This window comes from Cavia porcellus, unplaced genomic scaffold (assembly GCF_034190915.1).
Source record: "Cavia porcellus strain 051 isolate PalLab524CR breed Dunkin Hartley unplaced genomic scaffold, mCavPor4.1 scaffold_6, whole genome shotgun sequence".
Classification (NCBI taxonomy): domain Eukaryota; kingdom Metazoa; phylum Chordata; class Mammalia; order Rodentia; family Caviidae; genus Cavia; species Cavia porcellus.
In genome coordinates, this window is record NW_026947489.1 from 101,177,280 (window position 1) to 101,193,610 (window position 16,331).

At 46.6% G+C, this 16,331-nt stretch overlaps 1 protein-coding gene across 11 annotated transcripts in view; it reads right to left on the reverse strand.

Moving 5' to 3' along the window:
• Tead1 (TEA domain transcription factor 1) overlaps positions 1–16,331 on the reverse strand; it is a 246,989-nt gene that overhangs the window by 46,397 nt on the left and 184,261 nt on the right. For 7 of the 11 annotated variants that reach the window (XM_063251898.1, XM_063251892.1, XM_063251890.1 and 4 more), the window contains 5 exons: positions 11,125–11,136; positions 10,222–10,356; positions 9,257–9,303; positions 8,454–8,515; positions 7,271–7,395 (listed from right to left, as the gene is read on the reverse strand). In XM_063251898.1, coding sequence (XP_063107968.1) covers positions 7,271–7,395; positions 8,454–8,515; positions 9,257–9,303; positions 10,222–10,356; positions 11,125–11,136 — 381 coding nt within the window. The remainder of the gene's footprint in view (positions 1–7,270; positions 7,396–8,453; positions 8,516–9,256; positions 9,304–10,221; positions 10,357–11,124; positions 11,137–16,331) is intronic. The other 4 variants (XM_063251891.1, XM_063251896.1, XM_063251895.1 and 1 more) reach the window with 1 other exon arrangement.

Genomic DNA, 16,331 nt, shown 5'->3' on the forward strand with positions numbered 1-16,331 from the left:
GGGATTCTCTGTTCTCCAGGAGCCCAAATCCAGTGTCCTACAGTTCCTGTTTGTCCAAATGTCCCTCTATGAAGCAAACATCCTACCTGCCCACCTTCCCAGCAAGCAGGGTCAACACAACAATACTGTGACGGTGGACTGCTGTCACTCCCTTAAAATTCCTCACCCGACTACTTAACCCTGCTGTGGACTAACTGTGTCTTGGGCTGAGCTACTTAAAACTCTGAGTCTCTGTGTCCAAGATCAGTTTTACTCTGAGAAGAAGAAACTTCAGTATCACTCAGGGAGTTCTAAGTGAGCCTGGTTCCTGCCCTGTTCGGTGACTCGCAAGATTGTACCAGCACACTGGGCCTCACAGACAGTCATTCCACTAAGTCTTGCCTCTCACAGCTCCACCAGGCCTTGGTGGTCCTCTCCTGTCACCTGGCCAGCAGCATCTTGCCTACTTCTGCCCCTCCTCTAGGCTGCTGTAGCCATGCTCTCCCTGAAGCGCATGGTGGATCACAGTCTCTTTAAAAGGTAGGTAGGGTGGAAAACATATATTCATTTTATGAGAATTTCTGGAAAAGATTCATGAGAGAGCTCTAATGGCAGTGGTTGTTTTCTTAAGGATGGAACAGGATTTGGAAGGAAGGGAAATCTGCATGCCACTCTGATACTTGTGGCTTTCTGACTACATGAATTTACTACCTATACAAAAAAGAATTAACTTCTAAAAACTGCAGCTCCCAGCTGAATTGCAATAGAGTCCAAGCAACTGGTGAGCACACTGTCCCAAACCTGGTTGCTGTACACATCTCGGGCTCAGCTTCTCACTGTAATGCTGTAAGACAGATTAAAAAACCATGCAACTCGTGCTTGGGATGGATTCGCCACAGTAATGCTGTGTCCACATCACAGATGGGAAGTTGAGGCTGAGCTGCGACGTCACCTGCCCACAGTTGGCAGAATTCAAACATCAGCCCCCACTTTGTCTAACAGGAAGATGTATCCTGGAGCCCAACAGAAGATGTGTTCCCAAGCACAGCCTGCATCACACTGCCATCCCTCACTCCTTAGCCCAAGCCCTGAGAAGAATCACAGATGGGATGGAAAAGGAACTCAGTGAAGAAAGTCTGGCCCAACTCCACTCAATATGAAGGACCATGGCATCCAGCTCACTCAGGAAGCTCATTCTTTGTGGGCAGCTGTCTTACTTCAGAATCATGCTGGGTGAACAGTGCTCCTGATTAACCTAGTCACAGTTGCGGGAGGGAGGCGATTCCAGAAAGCAATTTCCATGCTGAGTGCTGGAGAGTCTTGAGGGGCACGGGTGCTGCTCCTGTACTGCATCATGGGACTTTCCTTCTTTGGGGGCACATGAACACCTTTGCAAAATCTAGAAGATAATCTCTTCTTCTCTGATTGTGTGACTCTTACCTACGTAAACCATTCTGCTCTCCTGCCCTGCTCACAGCCCCTGCTCACGCTGGCACCTAGGGCAGGCAGGCAGTAAACACGCCTGGGAAGTGCGAATAGACAGGGGCTGTGGAGCAGGAGGGGGCCGTGAGGTTGAAGTTGCTAGAGCAGCCATGCCTCAGGGCTGGGACTGGAATGGGCTAGGCTTTATGAGCAAAACCACTCTCCACGCATATACAGCATGCAGCTTATAGCTTGCCAAGTTGAGTTTTCCTGTGTATAAAGCAGCAGCTGTCCAACTGGGCCTGCAGAAAATAGACCCTGATTCAGGGTAAGCCCTTTTCAATAGCCTACCCCTGGGTGGAAGTCCTGCCCTTTACACTTGAAGTCCTTTGATATGCAACAGTGAAATCATGTAGTGTATTTTCAAGCATTGTTAACAAATAGTCTCTGTTTTTGAGTCTGCCTTCCTTTCTTCACCTTCTGCTGTTTTTCTCTTAGCTTCTAGTGGAGCCAAAGGTAACAGAGGGACTGACTTCCTGGTTCTCTACCAAAACCAACCACCATCAATTCCACCAACTCAAGGAAACACTGCCACATGGTGCTCCTGGTGTACACAGCACACAGGGCCAGCAGGGGGCGTTCAGCCACTTGTGCCTTGGGCTGCAACAGGCTGCTCAGATTCAAATGGACCATCCAGTCTTGGGGTCACAATCTCAGGATATGGAGTCAGCAGGCCTCATCTGAATCCCATTTCCAACTTCAGCTGGCTGTCTCACACTGGGCAAACAACGGTAACTCCACAAGGATTACACAAGACAGTGAAGGGGCTGGCACACAGAAAATGGGTAAAAAGCGTTGGTCCTCACTAATCCACTAATACTAGTACAGCTCTTGCTGGAAGTGACAGAATTATGAAGTCTTAGGGGAGGGAAGAAAAGGGGAAGAGGATGAACACAGAGTGAAGATGTGTTAGGAACCTGTACCAGCTCCCCATGATGAATGGAATCATTATGGACTGTAAGCATATATTAATCAAAGTTCTAAAACAAATAAATGAAGCCAGATCGTGGTAAAAACAAAAACATGAAGCATTTAGTGACACGTGTGGTGAGCCTAACAGTGAGTTCCCAGAAATGTTGGTACTGCTGGGAGGCAGCCCCGGGCTGAGCAAGAGGCAAAGGACGCACTCGGCCTTGTTACCCAGGTGTGCAATCAGGACTATTCTCCTCTTGGGAAAAGGTCCCGGGGGTTCAAAGCTGGTTAGAGCCACTAGTGTAAGTCAGAAGCCTCCTTAAGCCTCTTTCATAGAAAAGAATACAACTGCCTGCCTCACAGACCTATGGTAAGGATTAAAGCAATCACTGAGAAAAATAGCATTGCACCTGGCCACTTCATTTGTTTGTGTTTGCCCTGCCTATTCTCTTCTTGTGCTAAAAATATCATAGCACTCCATGATTCCAATAAGCCTTCGCCATCCTGGAGAACCAGGGTAGAATGTATGTACTTGTCTGTGTGGAGCAAAGGTTTACAGAATTCAAATGCAAAGTTTAATTTGTTTAAGGCCATTTAATTATTGGTTATTCTGCTGGCTTCTTTATTAAATCAGTGCGCTTAAGGTTTGATGTTAAGTTTTAACCACAGTATAACCAAATGTGTTAAAATATACCAAATGAGTATCTTAGGTGGCTTTAATTTGCCCATTGTCGAAAGAAAAATAATTGTAAGATTAATGTCCAGGAAGTCACATACACACACAACCCATCCATGTGTTCAAATTTTTCAGCACGACCTTGGTCTAAAAGCACCACCACACCTCTATTGTGACACCACTGGGCGTTTATCCAGTAAAGAATATCTTACATGATTTGAGAGGATGCTGCTTGAAACACTGTCAAACACTTTAAACAATTTTGTTAATTTCCCCTCCTTTTAATTTGTTAATCCCCATTTTTCCCCCAGCACAATAATCATCCTTCAGATTCTCATTCTTACATGAGTACTAAAATCAAATGTATATCCTGTTTCCAATCTGCCATATATTCTTTTGTACATACGTGGCTCATTGGCATATGACTGCAAAGTAAGTTCATAACATAGAAACTTTAGAAGCGACAACAAAAATTGAGACTGAGGTAACAGCAACGTAACTTCACCATCAGCACTGGCTGGCAATATCTGACAGATCATAATTAAACACTGTAGACAAGTCAGAAACACTAATACATATATTAGCGGTATTACTATTTTCTGCAATTATACGTTTTTAATTTAAGGAGCAAGTAACTTTCAATTGTGAAGGGCTGTTGTTCCAAGCACCACTGAGCAGCCCTTGGCATACGGTAGTGATTCTAATCCAACTGTGGATCAAAATTACCTGTGCCCTGGTTACCCCTATACTACACATATACAGACTTATCTCTGTCTTAATTCCCTAAACGCTACAGTACAATAACTACTAGCATTCACAAACATCTGGTATTGTAAGTTGCATGAGGTCTGATAAAAATATATGGTGAATATTTAAATCTTAAAATTTATTACAGTAAAAGAGACACTGCCATTAATCCCCCTCAATATGCTCCTCCCTGGTGGTCCTCTGATACAAGTGTCATTATGACAAAAAATGAGGCACATTTCTAAAAACATTACGGTATGTCCATAAGGTACTATGCGATTTCTGGCTCTTCCTCAAAGTCAAAATGATCACAAATTGTAGACATTTTGAACTTACGTAGAACATCAAGGCAACCACATCTCTGCAACTACAGAGACTCAAGAAAGACTTCAGAGACTGCTTCGGAAAGTGCACCTGAGGTGAGGGGGAATATTTTCTCTTTTACTGAATATATTTTTTTAAAAATTTACATACACACTGTCTTTTTCTATCATATTCATAGAAAATGATTTATGTATGGAAAAAGATAAGAACAGTTCTTAAACAGTTACCACTTCATTTCACATAAAGGACTGGGGCACCCATGTGGGCAGGGACCACAGTATATATATGTGTATGTAGGTGCATGTTTGTGTGGTGGTTGCTTTGTCTTCTCCTAAAGTCTGAGCTCTGTGAGAGAGAGAATTCCCTTCCTTTGCTGCTGAATCCATAACCTCGGATGCTGTGGCTGGCACACAAGTGTTTAAAAGGTTACTATGTCCCTCAGTTCCCAAATGAGAGCCCCTAAAATAGAATCGTCATTTCCTCAAAGGACCCAAGGGTGTTGATTTTTCATTTAAGGACCCTTTAATGCAAGTGCTGGGGTCTAAAGTATACAGCCCAGCACTGATTTCAATATTGAAAAAGCCAAATCAGTGGGACCATTCTGATACAAAAGCGCCATTCTGATCATACAGGGATCATGGACCTCTGGACTCCACTGTGACATTTGGTAAGCGCTGCCTGGCTAAACAGTCACCAGCTTCACTTACTGCTTTGTACACTTGGGTTCATCAGCTGCAGAATGTTCTTCTTCTTTGTTTGTTACTTCTTCCCGCGAGCCTGCCTTGATCTCAGTCCCGTGCTCGCATCCCTCCTACCTAATAGGCAGGCGCCTCCCAGTGACTCCTCCTGTAACTACTCATTTCCCCCTCTCCAGATGTCACACTCTGCCAGGGCACAGCAGGTCCCTCTTGTCTCCCACCCCTGACCAATGCACACAGTGCTGAAGTGTTTAGAGAATGGACGGAACAAATCTGCCAGTGATTAAAAATTGTCAAACCCGGCAAAAATGGAAGAACAACCTAAGAGCAGCATTCTGGTCCCTGACAGATCCACAACGGGAGAGCACAGCAACTGTCAGGGAGCTACTCCAGCTGGCGATTATACAGTCTACTTTTTAAGTCAGAGCAACGAAAATGATTTGGGGGATTTTGTTTTCTACCATCTTGAAAGCATGTCCCTGTAAAGTGACCACATTGAGAGGCAGACAGAGGCTTGCTTGCACAAGAGACAGAACGAGCAACCCAAGAGAACTTGGAAATTGGGAAGCAGTGTTTAATAGCAGGGAGAAGAGTACAATGAGACACAAGACTTGGGACTGGGTGTGGCTCAGTGGGGAGTGCTAGCCTAGGGTGCAGTGAGCCCTGTCCCCAGCAAAGAAGAGAGGCAAAGGGAAAGGGAAAAGAAAATGAAAAGGGAAAGACAGAAAGAAGGAAGATTCAGAGTCCTGGCTCCTCTCTGTGTACTAGCTAAAGATCGAGTCAGTCACCTCATCACATGCCAGGGCCTCAGTGTCTTCACCTGTAAGATGAGGAAAACTGAGCCCATCTCATGGCACACGAAGAGGGCATGGGGGAGTAGTTGACAGCAAAGTATTCTGTAAACAGCAGGTACCACACAAACAGGACTGCAGCCATCACCAAAGAGGCCTGCATACTTCACAAACAGAACAGGAAGCACACAAAGCCAGAGGCTCTTAGAGTGATTGCTGGAATGCTCCAGCATGGAGGGCTCCTCACCTACCAGCACTGCCCTCTTGTAAAAGCAGGCAGCTACTGGAGAAGGCTGGTGTACCTCGGTCTCAACAACTTCACCTTCCTCTAGCACCCTGACAGGCTCAGAGGCCTGCTTTACATCACTTTCTTCATCTACGGTGACTTGGAAACCGCTCTGCTTTCCCACAGGGTAGCAGAGTTCACAATTCACAGGCAGGGAGGTCAGGGAGCCATATGTGGGCGCCCTGTCTCGGCTGCAGTGAGGGCTGGGCAGGTCCCTCCAGGCAGGCCTCGCTCTAGCACAGCCACGAAGGCTGTCCACACAGGCAAAGCACAAACCCCCACAGCGGGCAGCACCACTTGCTCCATATCTCAGTCATTTTCAACAGCCTGTGAGCATGTACATGACACCTTCTCCTGATAGCAGAGTGACAGCAAGGCTGTCGACACGCAGCCAGCGAAGCTGGGACCTCTGTGCGGCTTATCACCCGAGGTGGCACAACGGGGAGGCAAGGAATGCAGAAAGGAGCTGGTGGGCCCTGAAGACAACTCATGATTCCTCCAGTGTTCGCCCTGGACTCACCCACACACAGATGCAATGCTCACACAAACAGCCAAGGAGTGGGTGTGAGGAAAGGGTACGGGGCTTGTGGGATGGGAAGGAAGGGAGGATCACATATGTATGGGCAAGGATGGGACGATAAATACAAGATGGGGTGGGGGAGAAGGAAAAGAAGAAAATGATAAATAGAGGCCAGATGACAATGTTATTGGTATTTGATATTATAACGCTCTGCAGTCTATGTTAAGCTGTTAAAGTACCACTTTGTTACTTCACCTTAAGATAACAACTTGCTATTTTGAGAAAACATATTTGGAAAAGCGGAACAGAATAATAGCTGACTGTTTTATATAGAGTTTTGAAGACTTCAGTCTGAATCTTTAGTCTGTTAGACTTAACGTATGTGAGTTTGGAAAAGTTACTTAAACTCTCCGTTTCCTCATCTACTCTCACAGGCTTTCTGGGAAGATAAAATGGGATCAAAGACCTCATACCACAGCACAGTGTCAGTCGCAGAGCAAGACTCAATCAATGTTACCGGCTGTTGATTTTTCTTCTTGCAGTGCTGGGCATGGAACTGAAAGCCTTGCTCACGCCAGCCCAAGAGTGGGATCGAGGGTCCTCTCCCGAGGCTAAATACTCCCTGCAGTGTATGAGGTGAGCAGCACTGACCCAGCAGCCCTGGGGTTCTCCTCACTGCCAGGGGGAACGCCCTTCCTTCTTCCTGGCAAAAGGGTGCTGGCTGCCGCAGGCTGCTTTGATGTGGGGCTTCTACCAGGCACCAGGGAAGAGCCAGGATGAAAGACAAGGGTGGGAGAAAGTGAAAAGAAGCAGGAAGCAAATCCAGGATGAGCACACACCTCTGGGCACACTCACCGAGTCTGGGTCTCGCTGCTGCTCGAGAAAAGCTGAGAACTCCACCAGGCGAAGCTTGGTTGTGCCAATGGAGCGGCCCTGCCAGGCAGGGACGGAGGGAGCTGGGGCTGACGCAGGCTCAAATCCTGAAAAACCAATGTCACCTTTATATCTGGCCTCTGTTGCCCTCAGGCCTCAGACCAGTACAGGTGCAGGGTTGTTTGAAATGGATGACCTCAAGGGGAAGGCCAAGAGCCCCCAGCAGCATCTAAGGAGGAACTCAGCCAGGTAGTGGTGACATCCGGCGGAGGCTCCGTGAGATGAGATAGGAACCAGCTGGGCAACTGCAGTGCATGAGCTCATGAAGCCACCTGTGGCTAAGGTTAAGGCTGCTGGCGAGAGGACACTGAATCCCAGACAAAAGACCCCATTTAAGAACCACGCCATGAATGGCTGAAGACCCGGGTGGAAGTTTCCAAATGCCTGTGAGACCAGACATGCCATGCACTCCTTGTACTCGTCCACCTTCTTCGTTAAGACTGGTCCCAGAACTGTATCATACTCCCTCAGGAGGCTCCAGAGAGCAACCTGTGAGGTTTTTCTCACTTGGGGCCTCTATAGTGGACAGCAATGACTTTTTGCACTGCACTCAACTAAGTGACTATGCATGTGTGGAATGGGTCAGTATGGGTAGGGGTGAGACAGAGGACACAATGGGTCCACCCAATTCCTGATTTCTATTTTGGCTTCGGTGCATGCTCTTCGTTGCAGAAGGGACCCTGAGAAGGGGAATTACACTAGGAAAGTGAGAGTACAACTGCATCTGTGCTCACGACAGACTGCCTCATTCAGCCAGTTTATAATGAGAAGGGAACCACAACTTCCCCTCTAAGCATGACCACTGCCCTGGCGGAAATGATCTGCCTTCCTGTTTCTCTACAAACTCTTCTTTCAAAGAACACTTGGGAAATGAGTTAGGGGACTTGGGCCCAGGGTGGAGGACACCCCTTGTGGCCCTCTTGAGCTCCAGACCACTGCCACCCTTTAGATGAGCAGGGGTAGAAATGGAAGCCAGTATTCCCAAGTGAGAGGAGATACGCAGCTGTGGTGAAGACAGCAGCACAAGCTCTGGAAAGCAAAACAGGGCTGGCTGTTGGCTGCGGGGCCACATACCTCCCCCGGAAAGAAAGCTAAGAAGACTCACCTGGAATGGGGGCTGTGACCGCAGGCTGGATGGGGTAGGCCTGCTGCACGAAGGGCTTGACACTAGGGGCAAACAGGTGGCAAGAGTCATAAATCATGGGCACACACGGTCCAGCCTGCCCGGCCTCTCTGTAGGGATCCTGCATTACACTCTTCAAGTGGACAACCAGCAGCCTGATGTTCATGGCAGTGACATCTGCCTCTGAACCTTTTTTCATCCCCACAAAGACAAGAGGTCAGTAGCTATGTCCAGGCAAGGCCTACAACATGCATCAGACTCTCCTGCTCTGGGACACTTAGGTCAAATTCTTTTAATAGGCAGGGATTCCTTTCTGCTTTTTTTTTTTTTTTTTTGTACCAGGGATTGATCTTTTCTGCTTTTATTCTCAAATTGTTCTTTTCTTCTGGTGGCCTGAGCCAGCTTCCCTGTCTCTCAAATAATTTGCAGATGTTTCTCTTATCCCCCCTAACAGAGGGAAAGGCAGAATGGAAAGAACTATAGGATTCCTTCTGTTGCCCTTTATCAGCTGAGGAAGACCCCAAGCTCTGCCCTCCAGAAGCCACAAAGGGACAGGAACCCACTTCCTGTTCCCAGCAGAATGACCATCAAGCTAATGGGCAAGTGAGGCACTCACACCTCTGCTGGATCTGAGGTTGGTCTCTTTCCTGCTACTAACCTCAGGAGATTGTGGGACAGGCTGCTGCAGGAATCCGTTTAACCCCCCTTTTCCCTCTAAGTCCTGACACAGTTTGGTACAGGGAGGACTTTCCCCCAGGGTAGGCTGTCACCAGCCTCAGACTTACTCTTGTGAGGATCCTGGTTGTCCTGTTTGTATCATTCCAGGCCAGAACTGGAAGACAAAAGCAACAATATCTTAAGCACAGTTCAGGTTGCGTACACACTGCAAGCCCTGCTGAAGGACAGCAGTTTCCCATTTCCTACCAGCTGCAGCAGCATCTTCTTGATCACAGATCTGATCACCACGCAGTGCGTAAGATTACAACCTACCCTTGGCCTAGCAACGCAGGGCTCCCCTTATCCCCTCTGCCCTGAAAATCCTCGGGGTGGGGTGGGGGTGGAACACCCAAGGCCCAGGGAATGGTGGACACAGCACAAAACGAGATGGCGAGGGGCTCAAGAAGCAATATAGGCCCCCGTTTTGCTGTGAGTATCCCTGAAGCCTTTAGTGTGTGCTGCTCCCACCAGAGAGGCTGCCTGAAATAAACGGGGAAGCGCAGCTTTCAAAGCCACACAGACCTAGAGCTAACCCTAACATCACTACGGCCGGCCTGCCTGCCCCGAGTTAAGCCGCACCAGCTCTTGTTTTGCTCCCAAGCAAACTCAGTTCTCGCATCTGTAAAATGGCAATGACAGTAAAAGGCATTTAAGATGGCTGTGAGGGCTGTAAATATTATAGCATAATGCTTCTTAGCCCTTGGTATATGGTAAAATAAAAGTATTACTACATGCTCTGTGTCTTTACAAGGCTAAGAGCCATAAAGTGACCTGAGGATGCAGGGACAGAGACAAGGGATGGGGTGGGAGCATGGGGGGCTTGAGAGAACAGAAGAAGTAGGTTACAATCCAAAAGGGAACCAGAAAAATGATACTTTATTCCCTGTCTTCAGGGACTAAGATTTCCTCTCTCTTGCTCCCTTCCTTTCTTTCATAAACCTGACCCATCTAACAGGAAGTGCCAGGTGGACGGTTTAATGCTGGCCTATACCACACTCGGCCATCAGCAGTCCTGGGCCTGCTTCCTACTTACCCCCGGAGCCCCCGGGAAGGTGGGGCGTGGGATCCCAGGCAGCCCCAGCTTGTTGTGAATGGCAGTGGCAGAGACGATCTGGGCTGACGACATGGCGGCCATGTGCTGGAGGGCCTTATCCTTCGCAGTCTGATCCTTGAAGGTGACAGTGACACACTGACTTAATAGAGAACGCATGGCTACCAGGCAGGTTAAACAGCCACAGCCAATGAGCCACGAGCACATGGACTAAAATACAGAACCACGAAAGAGGCCGGAAAAGCAAACATGCATGGATAACACGGCCAGAAGGCTAAAACACACTCAACCTACCGTAACACTGCACATTTGCTAAGAACACCCAGTGGCAAGGTTTTTTTGCTTTTTATCTTATTTCATTTTCCAACAGAATGGGGAAGCCTCTGAGAATGTCGACAATGAATTTACTTTCCAGCTTCCAAAAAGTCTTTCCAATTGCTTAACACACTAAGGGAATGGCTGGGTGAGGCCATGCTTACAGCAGGGGAGAGATGTGGGTGTGGACTGGGGACAGTGTGCAGGGAGCTCTACCTGTGTGTACTCTAGCTTCAGGAGGCCACAGTCCCTGGAGCTGCTGGGGTCACAAGAGGCCAAAAGCCCCGGCAGGCACCTAGCAGGGGCAGCTCAGAAGCAGCGGGCAGTGGGGGACGGGCCAAGCAGCATGCTGGCAGGGCGCATGCGTTCTAGCACATCCTCACCATGGGTTTAAGGCTCTAAGGCCTCTTAACAAAAGCCAAGGACATGGGGGCAATACAGGTAGGTGGTTTCTCCTTTTGCTAAATAGGTCTTTTCTAGAAAAGCCAAGACTAGTAACACAAAGCTAGCCAAAAAAGTCTGCCAAGCACAGCTAAAATACAGAATACTCAGTTTAATGAAAATACTTACCATGCTTGTTACCTGGATACAATAATAAACAATTGTTAAAAAAGATTGTATACAAAAGCAGGATTACTTTTCTTCTTCAGTTAAAATGTATACAAACACAGTACTTGGGTACAATAAAATGTACAGGAGTGTATCTTTTTTTCCCTCTTCATTTTAGGCATGTATGCTCTACGCTGGCTATTTAGAAAGCCAGTTATCAAGGCCACCCAGTAAAAGCCACAGTTAAAAAACTGTCCTCCATTCCCGTAGGCCACCAGATGCTGCCCCAGGACAGAGGGAGTGACAGGAAGATCCCTCTGGCAGGCCCTGTTGGTACAGGCAGACCTGTGTGTGTGGGCCAAGCGTGCAGAGTCCTGGATGCAGGCAGAGGGTCTGTGCTCCTGGTCCAGACACCACCAAAGCCAGAACAAAACGATGACATCTAAATAATGCAGCACCATGGCTGCCATCAGAGCTCCTGGTAAGGGACGGTGAAAGGCAGCTGCAGGCTCAGATGCTGGACACCAGTTGAGGAGGCTTCCATGTTTACAGAGCCAACCAAAGGTGAGGAGTAAACACTCCGAGATGCCAAAGGCAAGGCCAGAGGAATGTGAAACAACCTCAGCCTGAAAAACAACGCTGGGGCTTCTGGGACTCACTAGGTTCTATTCCAAGGCATGGGCACCACCACTCCGCCCTTAACTTGTCGGGACCGCCATGTGAATTTCTTGAGAAGTTACCTTAACCCTTGAAAAACAGTCCCCCATCACACACACACTGGTGCGTGCACAAGAGGAAGGAGGGAAAAAAGGGAAAGAGGAGGAAAAGGAGCAGAGTTGATTTAAGGCTTGCATAAATTGTTATTCTGTACAGTTTTATGGCTCACAACTGAAAAATGAATGAGCCCAAGTACAGCTCCCTACAGGCATCCACAGCCACTATGACCATCTGTAACAGCACACGCTGGAGCAAAGGACATGGGGATTGCAGGTCCTGGTAGGAATGCAACCAGGTGACTCAGTGCCACCTGTTATCTCCTCCTTACAGTATGACACTTTTCCAGGTGAAGCTCCATTTTCTAACCTGCTGTATGCCCTAATCTGACACCAGCTTCCTCAGGCAATATTAAAAAATAAAAATAAAAATGAAAAAGTATCTGACACATTTCAAATGAAGATGCTAGGAAAAAATATACAGGAAATCTTTAAGGTGACAGGATGTGATGCTAAACCAGTGGGAGTGTGACATGCACTGAAATGGAAATGAGCCCCACAAGTACAGATATGAGTGCCGGCCACTCTACTCGCAGATGGTCCTGTGGCTTCCGTTGACCCCTACCTAACCCAGTCCATCAGAGGGTCATCTGTGGACAGAAAACAGCTCTGGTGATACCTGCTATATCCGTGGTCAAGAATACCTTGACATCAATACCAACTGGACTTCTCTTTGGACCAATCTCATTAGACTTGAGCCCTGAAGCTACTTAATCCCGTTATGAAATGTTATAAAGCTTCCTGAAGTGATTTCTGAAACTGAGGTAATGGCATAAGTGTAACCACAGGTGCCTTCCTCAGCACACAAAGGCCCTATGATGCCTCTGGGGCCTGGGCTAGGGGACCTTGCAGACTTCCGGCAGGACTGATGCTGTGAATTCTGAAGAATAAAAGCGCTTATGGGGATGGGTCTATTCCAGAAAACTGTGGCGGGGCTACTCACAGCCCTGTGCCTACTGGACAATGCACACTGAGGACAGGTGATTCTGTCGGCCCAGGTACAGGATCTGCTGTGCGCACTGAAGGGGTGGGGGACCTTGAGAATCCAAAGTCCAGCTCCACCTGGAAAAAAGGCTCCCCACATTTCCATCATCCATTTTCTATTAAGTGTTGCCCAGAATGTGGTACTCTGCCAGGTTTATTGAACAGTTTCTCAGGCTAGAGATACAGCTCAGCAGCACAGTGCCTGCTTGGCAAGCGTGAGGTCCTGAGTTTGATTTCCAGTACCAAAAATAAATACATAAATACACACATAATAATAAAGTTTCCTCCAAATTTCACAAACATTTTGATGATTCCATTTGGAACAGAGACATCGGTCAATGCAGGAAAAGAGAAAAGGAACTCATTTTTTATGTCACACAGCCTCAGAACGTGATCCTTTTCTTCTGTTTAATATTAGACGCTTATTACCCAGCATTCAACCAGGTACCTAAATGAAAGCAAGAGTTCAAAAAAGGAGAAGGGGAAAATAAAGGTCTTTATAGTGCTGCATCTGAGATGGCAACTGGTACAGCTGTGGGGGAGGCGAGAGAGCGGGCTCCGACCTGCCCTGTCTGACAGGCAGGCACTGTGTTCCTGTGGGCAGGTGACTTTCCAATTTCCTTCATCTGCCAAATGAAGAGGCACAGCTTATTCTCTAATGTCCTTTTGGTTTTAAAAGTATTTGTAGCTACGAGGGTGAGGTCCATTATAAAACAAACGCATCTTAATATATAGCCCAGAAAATTACTAGGGGAAGACAGCAGGATTGAAAGTGTGGGCAGCTCTTAGCTGCCTGCCCTGATAAAAGACAAAGCCAAGTGTAAAAAGAAAATTTTATCTCAAGTAGTGGCTCTTTCTGCACTTGACCTACCTATCTGAGAATAGGCAATTTTCTGCAAATGGACTAAAATGTCTACACCAATGATTTCTCACCTTTTGCAGTGGAACAACTCTATTCACTTAATTTTATAGCACGGCCCCTTCACCTGCGATGTATGTATGTGAACGTGAAAATGATTAATTTTTTTGATGTTGTTTAAAATCTAAAGTATCTTAAAGGGAGATAACAAGCACCCCCAGGACTCTCTGGAAATCAGAACTGAGAGCCTGTCTGCAGACCCACTTACCCTGAAATGGGAGTTAGGAAGAATGTGGAGTTAAGAGATTTCAATGGACAGATCTCTCAATTGTCACTTTCAGCCCAGAGTTACATGCCTGGGTTTGGAAAAATTATAACTCTAAGTGCCAGACCTGAGTAAATTGCTTCTCAGTGTCACTCAGGTCTAATATCCTGGCCTTTTACACATTCTCCTCCATCTCACACCCATGCTAAAGGAGAGGACGCCAATCTAGCCAGTAAGTGAAGCACATCTAAAAATCTGTACTATCCTTGTATATTAATTTAAGATGCAGTCACATCAACATCTCTGACTGGATGAAATTTACAAAGGATGAGCGTGTTGTTTTATCTTGGAAAACTGTTATTTAGTCAATATTGAGTTGTGCTCTACAACTCTTCTATTACAGAAGAGAAAAGGGGGAGTGGGCACACAAACACAATGAGCAGCAGAACAAACATGTAAGCCCCTGTATCTCTAAGATTAGAAGGAAGCAACAAAAGCTGAATGTTTGGGGATGGGGGCTGGGGTGGTAGAGAGAGATGGCAAGTCTCTCTCTGGTAGCTGAACCCTAACTTGAGCCCTTACTTGCAATAAGGAAAACAATTATGGAGGAGGAATCGAGCCCTGAGACTGTGGATGGGGAGGTAGGATGGGTGCTAAGAACAAATGTGGGCAGACAAAGCGCTCTGACTTGAGGTGCACATCTTATTACCCACTCTGTTTTCCTCGCAATCCAATTTCTGGCACGCCATACCATCAATAGCCTCCCTGCCCTGGCCTTGTGGTCCAGCAGGCTGTGTCAGGCATAAACTCCTCAACCCAGAGCCTTTCAAATTGCTATTGTTACTACGTAAACAGGCTTTCATATTTCATAAAGCAAGGCAAGGACGCCACTACAACTCCGTTCTGCTGACCCTTCTCTTTATGACTGAAATGGACACGATGTCTGGAAAATGTCTGCGTGTGAGACAGTACCATTATAAAGATACAAGGCAGGAAGAGGCACTTGCAGAATGCCAGAATATCTTAAGGATCAGACTCCGGATATCATAAGGATCCTATCCTCCTTTCTTCCCTCTGCTTCCCTCACTTTTAATTATTCTGTGAAATCAATCATCTCGTACTCGTTAGGCATTAACCACAGACAAATTATAAAGGACACAAAGGTCACATGCTTGCAAATACTACACATTATAGCTGCCATATACAAGACGCTAAGGACATTAATAAACACCACACAAAAATCAACATAATCTAGTTTATTCACAGGCCATCATTCCAGAAGTTAGATACCAGTTTAATTTATTCATGGGGATGTCTATCAGTATACAAGGAAAAATACAAAGACCATGAATTCAAAAACTCTTGACAGTTATTAATGCTTTCAGCCAAAATATACTTCCTGCAGCAATATAAAAATATGATGCAAGGTTGGAAAGATAGCAATTGGCTTGAAGATCACTTTTTCAGAGAAAAACAAAACAAAAAACATCTCCCTAACAAGTAATTTTGCAGACACGGTTTCTAATCTTGCACTATCTGAATTCAACATGATCTCTGCAATTATTAGCCATGGCCCTTGAATGGATAAACATCACCGAACTACATGATGGTTCTGGAGAAAGGATGGAGGGCACTTGAATATTTTCTAGCCATGATCTCTCATTTGCTTATTATTAGAGAAGGCAGGAGTAAATACAAAAGAGGGCTACTCTGGTCAGGCAGCAGCTAATGTGGAGGAGAGAAGGCACATTCAGGCTTCTTCTGACTTGCCGCCTAATGAGTAGCAATTAATTCATCTTATTGTATTTCCAAATGCCAAAGACTCCATTCACATCAAAGAAAAAAATTTTCAAGGCTTTTACCATTGTTCATTTTTAAATGTACCAAGCTATATTTAGTATTTTGTAATTGTCCACAGCGTTTCCTTTAATTCTGATGTGGGCTTAGCATCATAAAGGAGTGGAGATGAAGAGACTGGTAGGTGTGCCTTACGACTCTCAGGAAGCCTGCCATGCAGGACAGCTTTGAGCCATGTCTGGGTGTTTGGGATAAGGGCACGCTCTGACCTCAGTCTCTTTTTATCTAGTAGTTGACAGCGAAAGGCAAGAGGTGCCTGTCCCCTGGGAGTTACTGGAACCTGCCTAGACGTGAACTCCAGAAAGAATATGTTCCCCTTCCTCAGTTTCCATTAAGCACATGGCCACAAGCCAAAGGAGGGCTTAGTGGCGGGTTATAAATCATCCTCCCTGCACTGACCAGCACTTTTTGGAGAGACAGTATGACACGGTACAAACAGACTGGACTTTGGCCCTACACACCCAGGGTACGATTCAAATTTTTGACCCCT